This window comes from Homalodisca vitripennis, chromosome 5 (genome assembly GCF_021130785.1).
Source record: "Homalodisca vitripennis isolate AUS2020 chromosome 5, UT_GWSS_2.1, whole genome shotgun sequence".
In the NCBI taxonomy this organism is placed as follows: domain Eukaryota; kingdom Metazoa; phylum Arthropoda; class Insecta; order Hemiptera; family Cicadellidae; genus Homalodisca; species Homalodisca vitripennis.
The window spans coordinates 62,122,733-62,131,405 of record NC_060211.1 but is presented as its reverse complement, the minus strand read 5'-3'; the positions used below and the strand labels follow the sequence as shown (position 1 = coordinate 62,131,405).

Sequence of the window (8,673 nt, the reverse complement as noted above, 5' to 3'; positions counted from 1 at the left end):
TATCATTTATTTTAATATATGACCTGTGAGAAAATGTTTGATTGGACTATGTGCTAATATTTACAAGATGTTTGGCAAAATACTCTGTAATACCTATTCAAGAATAGGCAAGTTTTTCTTTAGTAAACTTACAGTCATGTCAAAGTTAGGCACATTTAACCTACTATTGTCAGTTCTAATGACAACCATATAAAATATTCTTTGTGTAAGTTCTGTAATTTGTATGTGACACGGAGTAAACACATGTCATGAAGGTTAACGAAGGAGGTGGTAGTCTGCCTATATATTTGTACTGCTTGGTTTATATTATTGTTATCAGTATAATACAAAGTTCACAATGAGGTACCATGGTATAGTACTTTTATTCATTTTTGTAAGTATATTACAATAATTTTATCATTCTAATTTGCAATATCATTTGAAGGTTGAAAGTAATTAATAAAAACAGATTGTTGAACAAAATGTGCCAAATATGCCAGTGCCAGATGGTCTCTATCCATTTTTGCAATGTGTTGGTAAACAAATCCTTAGCTCTGTTATTTGTTACAAACATTTATTGAGTTTTTTTTACGTAATTATAGATAAAATTCAATGTATTGGAATTAAATACTAAAAATAACCTGATTTAAATTACATTTTTTACAACCAAATTTACTTACATGATAAAGTTTTTGGTTTTTTATTTGGACCTCCTTATACTGATGAAAATCCATAGCTGGGCTCAATTCAATAAATTCATTGTACGTCCACGACATTACCAACACACTATTTAAATTTATAGTAAAATGTTCACAAGTAATAAAATATTGGATTTTTTTAGAAATCCAACAACTGGCACAAGTCTTAAAAACATTTTATGATTTTAGACGAAACATAAAGTTAAGGAAAATAGAGGTAAAATTTACAAAAACACGAGTAAAAATAAATTGTCAATTTTACATTGTAAAAGTTATCTGGTTTTTTCAAGAGGGATACCATTTATAAAAAATCCAAAACCTAGCCGTGATATAAAGAGAAATCCCTTTTCATATTCTGCACATAAATGTTGACTATCTTCTCTTCTCACAAGCATTTGTGCTGATTACAGCAGTTCTTCTCCCTCTCATTGGCATTTTTTCCAACACAAGTCTGGATTTGTATATCCTCCATGAGTTTTGCAAGATGCCTTCCTCGGTCTAACATTTTTAGGTCAGCCACATTTGATCTAGCCTCTAAAAGCCAATGTCTTATATCCTACTGTAGTAAAGTCATATGTTTACAAATAAGAAAATGTTTCTAAATAAATCGAATTATTATTTTTTAATGAATTGTTTTCTTAAGTCTGGTTAACTGGAAGTTGGTACTTTATGTATAATGTTTTAGACATCGCGATAACAGGACATAGCACTAAAAGGGTTAAATTATTTCATTGTTAGAACTCCACAATCTTAGAATTACAAAATTGTTTAGTTACCAGATAAGACCTCGTTCTAGAGAATTATTTTTGAATCATTCTATCTCAAATAAGATGTACTTAAGATACATTTTACGTGATGGAGTGTTTGGTAAAATTACAGAACATGCACTGTGTGAAGTTTCCATATGTTGCCCTTTATATTCTGGTTTGGTTGATTTTTCTTCAAATGGATGTACTATAATATAACCTTGAGATAGATCAGGTCATGAAGTACTTTTTTCATAGAATCTGTTTTCTTCATACGACGTGGGGGCTTTCTTAGAGATATTTCTCCCATTTGTCTTAATATTAATATGAGCTAGATGTTTTTTTTTTTTATTCTATACCTGATTTTTCATCTCTCCTTTACCAGTGATGAATATTATTAGAGATTTTTCACTCAAATTTTTTTAGAGATTTGGTGCATCTAACAGACAAGTGTGGAACTACATTGTACGCCATCTACCTCAGACTGGTAGAAACACACAATATTTTTGACATAGCAAGAAAAAGTGACAAAAGATCTAAGAAGAAAGAAAGGATAGGAAGATTACTAGTACCTACAATACTCATCCATTTTAATTCACCCATTCTCCATATTGGGATGAGTGAATAAACTGGTGAAAAAATGGTATATCTGAATGTAGATGAACTAGTAACACTCAGAAAATTCCCATGGACGACTTGCAACATTATCGAACTGGATCCTTGTCTACTGCATGTAGAAATGAAACTCCAACTCTACTGCTCACTTCGTCCTCGTGATATTTTCCTGACTGATAATCCACGAACGAATTTCCGCATAATCAAACTCGATCCTTGTCTACTGCATGTAGAAATGAAACTCCAATTCTACTGCTCACTTCGTCCTCGTGATATTTTCCTGACTGATAATCCACGAACGAATTTCCGCATAATCAAACTCGATCCTTGTCTACTGCATGTAGAAATGAAACTCCAACTCTACTGCTCACTTTGTCCTCGTGATATTTTCCTGACTGATAATCCACGAACGAATTTCCGCATAATCAAACTCGATCCTTGTCTACTGCATGTAGAAATGAAACTCCAACTCTACTGCTCACTTCGTCCTCGTGATATTTTCCTGACTGATAATCCACGAACGAATTTCCGCATAATCAAACTCGATCCTTGTCTACTGCATGTAGAAATGAAACTCCAACTCTACTGCTCACTTCGTCCTCGTGATATTTTCCTGACTGATAATCCACGAACGAATTTCCGCATAATCAAACTCGATCCTTGTCTACTGCATGTAGAAATGAAACGCCAACTCTACTGCTCACTTTGTCCTCGTGATATTTTCCTGACTGATAATCCACGAACGAATTTCCGCATAATCAAACTCGATCCTTGTCTACTGCATGTAGAAATGAAACTCCAACTCTACTGCTCACTTCGTCCTCGTGATATTTTCCTGACTGATAATCCACGAACGAATTTCCGCATAATCAAACTCGATCCTTGTCTACTGCATGTAGAAATGAAACTCCAACTCTACTGCTCACTTTGTCCTCGTGATATTTTCCTGACTGATAATCCACGAACGAATTTCCGCATAATCAAACTCGATCCTTGTCTACTGCATGTAGAAATGAAACTCCAACTCTACTGCTCACTTCGTCCTCGTGATATTTTCCTGACTGATAATCCACGAACGAATTTCCGCATAATCAAACTGGATCCTTGTCTACTGCATGTAGAAATGAAACTCCAACTCTACTGCTCACTTCGTCCTCGTGATATTTTCCTGACTGATAATCCACGAACGAATTTCCGCATAATCAAACTCGATCCTTGTCTACTGCATGTAGAAATGAAACTCCAACTCTACTGCTCACTTTGTCCTCGTGATATTTTCCTGACTGATAATCCACGAACGAATTTCCGCATAATCAAACTCGATCTTGCCTATGTAAAAATGCAACTTCATGGAGAATTTAAAGGCTATGGCACAAGTCTCACTGTTCAAAGTTCCAATCTATCCTTGAGTTGAGATATCCTGCGGAAAATTAGGCTCGCTAACGCTCAGCCACATCCCATCAATGGACTGATAATCCACGAACGAATTTCCGCATAATCAAACTCGATCCTTGTCTACTGCATGTAGAAATGAAACTCCAACTCTACTGCTCACTTTGTCCTCGTGATATTTTCCTGACTGATAATCCACGAACGAATTTCCGCATAATCAAACTGGATCCTTGTCTACTGCATGTAGAAATGAAACTCCAACTCTACTGCTCACTTCGTCCTCGTGATATTTTCCTGACTGATAATCCACGAACGAATTTCCGCATAATCAAACTGGATCCTTGTCTACTGCATGTAGAAATGAAACTCCAACTCTACTGCTCACTTCGTCCTCGTGATATTTTCCTGACTGATAATCCACGAACGAATTTCCGCATAATCAAACTGGATCCTTGTCTACTGCATGTAGAAATGAAACTCCAACTCTACTGCTCACTTAGTCCTCGTGATATTTTCCTGACTGATAATCCACGAACGAATTTCCGCATAATCAAACTCGATCTTGCCTATGTAAAAATGCAACTTCATGGAGAATTTAAAGGCTATGGCACAAGTCTCACTGTTCCAAGTTCCAATCTATCCTTGAGTTGAGATATCCTGCGGAAAATTAGGCTTCGCTAACGCTCAGCCACATCCCATCAATGGACGTGCACTAGTATCGAACTCGGTGTTTTATATAATAGAAATGAAGCTTCCTTGAATATTGTAAGTTTATATATCAATTCATTCTTGAGATATCGTGCGGACACGTAAACAGCCAGACAGAAGTGCAATTTTCTAGTTCCCAAGCGACACGCTACGCCAACGATCAACCAATAATATCGTCTTCTTTTCCTGCGTATCCCTAATAATAATTGATGAACACCTTAACTTTGAATAAACCTCCGACTGCTGTATAATAGGCGGCATCACCACAATAGAATCATCGATATTCATGATTATCTAAATTAACGAAACCAGAATTACGAACCGAATTACGTTATAGGTATTTAAAATTACAGTATAATTTAGCTGATTTTATATAAAAGAAAGAAATAATTTAATTGTGAATATAAAACTATCTAGTTATGTGTGTTTATAAAATGTAACAAACAAAACAGAATAACATTAGTTACTTTTTACAATTTTTTAGGATGAACATGTCTGAAAACTTGTGACACAAATAACACATGTATATCCTCATGTACACATGTATTCGATAGTTTAGATATTTACAATCGATAATTTGTTACCCTAATTCGATTGTGGTAATAGCCGCTTACTATACTGCAGCCAAATCTCTGCCGACATTGAATGAAGATACTGCCATTGTGTCGTGTATGGACTACATCATGTGACCATGTTACTGTGGCAGTGTTGTTGTTTCAGGCTTCTCTTCCCATTTAGAGCAGATATCTGCTTTAATAACCGGGGTGTTTTTATGAGCTTCATACATTTGTAAGCGTGAAACAAGAATGTTAATACCCGGAGTGAGGCACTATGTATGTCGTACCACGAGGCTCTGCGCACTAGTAGTATATATGCACCCATTGCCGACCCGAAACACCAAGGGAGGTCTTAAATAATCTCAACTTTCAAACAAATGTGATAGAAGTAGGAAATAGAAAGGAATAAAACATTCTTCAAACGAAATATTGGTTCAATCCCAACATTTTAGGAGTAGTAAAACAATAAGGAAATGTCTGTACAATAATACTGACCACAGTTCCGAGTATTTGTGAGCGATAAAATTTGATGAAATGAAATCCTGCACTTTTGAGGCTTCAAAGAAGTTTTTTACTCGGTCATTATACAAGTGAATAATACCACTCGCCATATTCGATTCAACCTTATAGTCCCCATCGTGGTGATACTATTTCCAAAAAGCAGTCATTTTAAAATTCACCTAAAGCGAATGTGGGAATCAAACTATCAATCAGAAAGGCAATAGGTGTCATTGGCATTGTAAGAGGGGACAAAAAGTTGTATTTTACCGTATTGATTTTATTGTCGCTTGATGTACCAAGTTTAAGTGGTATATATATATATATATATATATATATATATATACCAATTAAACTTAGTTGTTGTTATATATATATATATATATATACATATATATATATACATATATATATATATATACATATATATATACTCGAATACTACGTGATTTTCTCATATTTATATTTATTACACCTTCTACTTTACACCTGATGACACGAGGATTAGACAGTTTTTAACGACATAGTAATACAAATTTCATACGGATTATTTAATGGTGTAATTTTACCTTACAAACCTTTAGGGAGCTCATTGTCAAATATATCACGAAAATAATTCAGGTAATATTATAATAATAAGAAGCGAGTACTAGTTATCTAGACGTAGGCCTATCAGTTGGGTTCTTCACTTTATCAATGTTTTAATGTTTTACATGTAATCTATAAGTTCCAGATAATTTCAACAGCCTTCTCTGATGAACCAGAGAAAGATGGCGGGGAAAAGAGAATAGGCTACGAAGATGGCCAGATAACTTCAGTAACAGTATACACCGGAGATACCAAGCCTACAGGTGAAACTGTGCCTTCGACTGGGACTGGTACCGGAAGCGGCACTAGCGGTGGTGGTTCTGCCGATAGCGGTACTACTACTGGGGGCGCTCAGCAGCAAGGACCGTTCACCGGATTCCCAGGTAGACCCAGACCCAGACCCAGGCCTGGGCACGGAAGACCTGGCCATTGGTTCCGCCCTTTTGGCTATCGTGGAGGCCGGCGAACTGTTTCGCAAGGTGAGGAAGAGGAAAACTCGTCGTCAGAAAATGTTGGTTCTAGCCCACAATAATTAAAAAATTGTAATATCAGTACATTGATTTAACTACATTTATGAATTTTATTATTGAGCATTATTATTGAGTATTATTCCACGGTTTATAAAGGTTGAGTATATTTATGATTGAATATATTATAAAACAGCAATGATCTACAATTTCACTTGACTCTTGCGTTGATCAAGTAAAAGAGTAATTATTGTCAGTTTTCCATCCAAGTTCTTGTCTCCTTACTTTTATCATGTCCTGGTCAAATTAAGGTTCTTATCGACTGAGCGTCAGGAAAGCCGCTAATTTACAGCAGAATAAGTATCATAGAAATCAGTTTTGTCTTATTTAATCATAATTAGTGTTAATTATTTTAAATAAGAATTCTCTTATGGCCTACTAACAAATCAAAAGTAGTAACTTTTTATACATCTGAAAGTTTATTAAAAATCCAAAATTATACAATCAAAATCATTGAAATTTTATAGTACAACATTTTAACTATTATGACGTTGTGATCAGTGTGACATAATATGACTGTTGAGCATCGGAGTCCAGTGTGATCAGGATGCGTTTTTATTTTTACTTATTTTAAATCTCAGACGCCTTGAGGAAGTTACACCATTTTTTCGGCATTCATCACTCTTGAAACTTAAGAACCACGCAATCTACTTTACTTTAAATATTACGTTTGTTTAAAGAAAATTTAATTTTTAAACGTATTTTGTGTACATGAATAATACACATATCTTATGGGATCAGTTCCTTCTTTTTTATTTGTTATGTTTCTTACTACTAAATGTAAACCATTATCATTGCCAATATTATATTTTAAATGGAAATATTTATTTGTAGTGTAATAAATTCTGTACTCTTTTAAAAGTAGTTGTAAACGGAATTCCGAAAAGTTTAATTAAAGAGAAAGAAAATAAATGATTTGATGAATGAGTATTTTCTGAGTCACGTTCTCTTTTATGCCACTTTCTATTTTCTTGATTGATGTCTTTTGCAAAGGATTATACCTTTTCTGTTTAAGTTTTAAAATTTTGACTCTAGGAAATTGTAACTTGAATTATTGTTTTATTTTATGTTGATATTAGATCAAGAGTGAATAATTCTGATACTTCTCATTTAGGGAACTTATTCACTGGGGTTCCATTGAAAACCTCCTTCCATTCAAATCCAGTTTGTAAAGCTTGTCAATCCTCTCCTCCCACTTCACCCTCCCATCATTGTGTCGCATGTACCTTTTCCTCTCGAATTGCTAGATTCTATTTATAAATGTTTCATTAAGCTTATTGATGTTTTATCAATCTTTTACGTTAGAAATATTACTATTCATATTTCTAAAACGACTTAATCTTGATTATTTTTCAAAAGAATATTTGTATTAGCTGATCCGGTTCTGTTATCGGCATAAATATACTTTGTTTGTCATACTAGGAAAGCTTTAATAATTTATGAGTAACCTAGTTAACCTTGCGCTATTTTTATACTAATACAAACAGACACGGTCAGTAATATTACGAATAAATTAGAAATGTAAAAAGTTTATACTACAAACTCAACTCAATTCATTGAAGAGGCAATAATACCTATTTCATTAGTCTATTCAATGGAATACTTACTTGTTGAATACTTTAAAAAATGAAGGAGTAAAAGGAAATTCAAAATATTTTAAAGCAGCAACCCCAATTTAAACAAAAAGCACGTTGTGTGTCTCTTTCTAAATAAGAAACCGTTTTAAAGTTCTGTTATCTACATATTTTTATTTTACAGAAATAAACAAAATCTTTATTGTAAATGTTTAAATATCAAATGGAAAGTAAGAAATCAATGGTGTATCTACGACTGTCATAACTTTAAAATATTCTAATATATATCTTGACACTATTATATCTTTCTTTCAAGTTTGTTATTGACGATGGAAGGTTTAAGAAAGTAATAGGATTTCGAATATTTTCCATCGTTATATGTTACAAAACGTAGAAACACAACGTTCCGAGGATTGAAATTTTGTACAAATATACATTTTTAACACATGACGATGGAAAATATCCAAAATACTGTTATTTAATTCATTGCTTTTATTTATTCGAAGTGATAAATGAAATACATTTTTCGATTTAAATTCATTATCGGTGAAGAGTGAATAATCTACCAAGGACATCTACGAATAAATAAGTCCGTTATTTTCTCTTTTTTTGGGAACGAGAAGATTGTGGAAAATGGAAATTTTTTTATAGCTATTTCGAAGTGGATGCATACTAAAGATGAATAATTTTGCCAGGCATATCTTCATTTACTTTCCTGTAGTGTATTATTTAACTTACTCCACCAAAAAGTATTTGTCATCTAAGATAGGCTATGTGAGGATCAAGACGAA

The 8,673-nt window shown here is 33.7% G+C and overlaps 1 protein-coding gene across 1 annotated transcript; it reads left to right on the top strand.

Annotated features, from left to right (window-relative positions):
* The first annotated feature begins 235 nt into the window (after positions 1–235).
* LOC124362291 lies at positions 236–6,364 on the top strand. The gene is made up of 2 exons (XM_046816662.1): positions 236–373; positions 5,921–6,364. Exons 1-2 carry the CDS (start codon positions 338–340, stop codon positions 6,311–6,313), a joined length of 429 nt encoding a protein of 142 aa, XP_046672618.1. The 5' UTR covers positions 236–337; the 3' UTR covers positions 6,314–6,364.
* Positions 6,365–8,673: the final 2,309 nt, after the last annotated feature.

Bases quoted from the DNA above. Each gene is read 5' to 3' on its own strand.
- LOC124362291 (XM_046816662.1), top strand. From the start codon at position 338: ATGAGGTACCATGGTATAGTACTTTTATTCATTTTT. The intron at 374-5,920 runs GTAAGTATATTA...GTAATCTATAAG, and splicing joins TAGTACTTTTATTCATTTTT to TTCCAGATAATTTCAACAGC.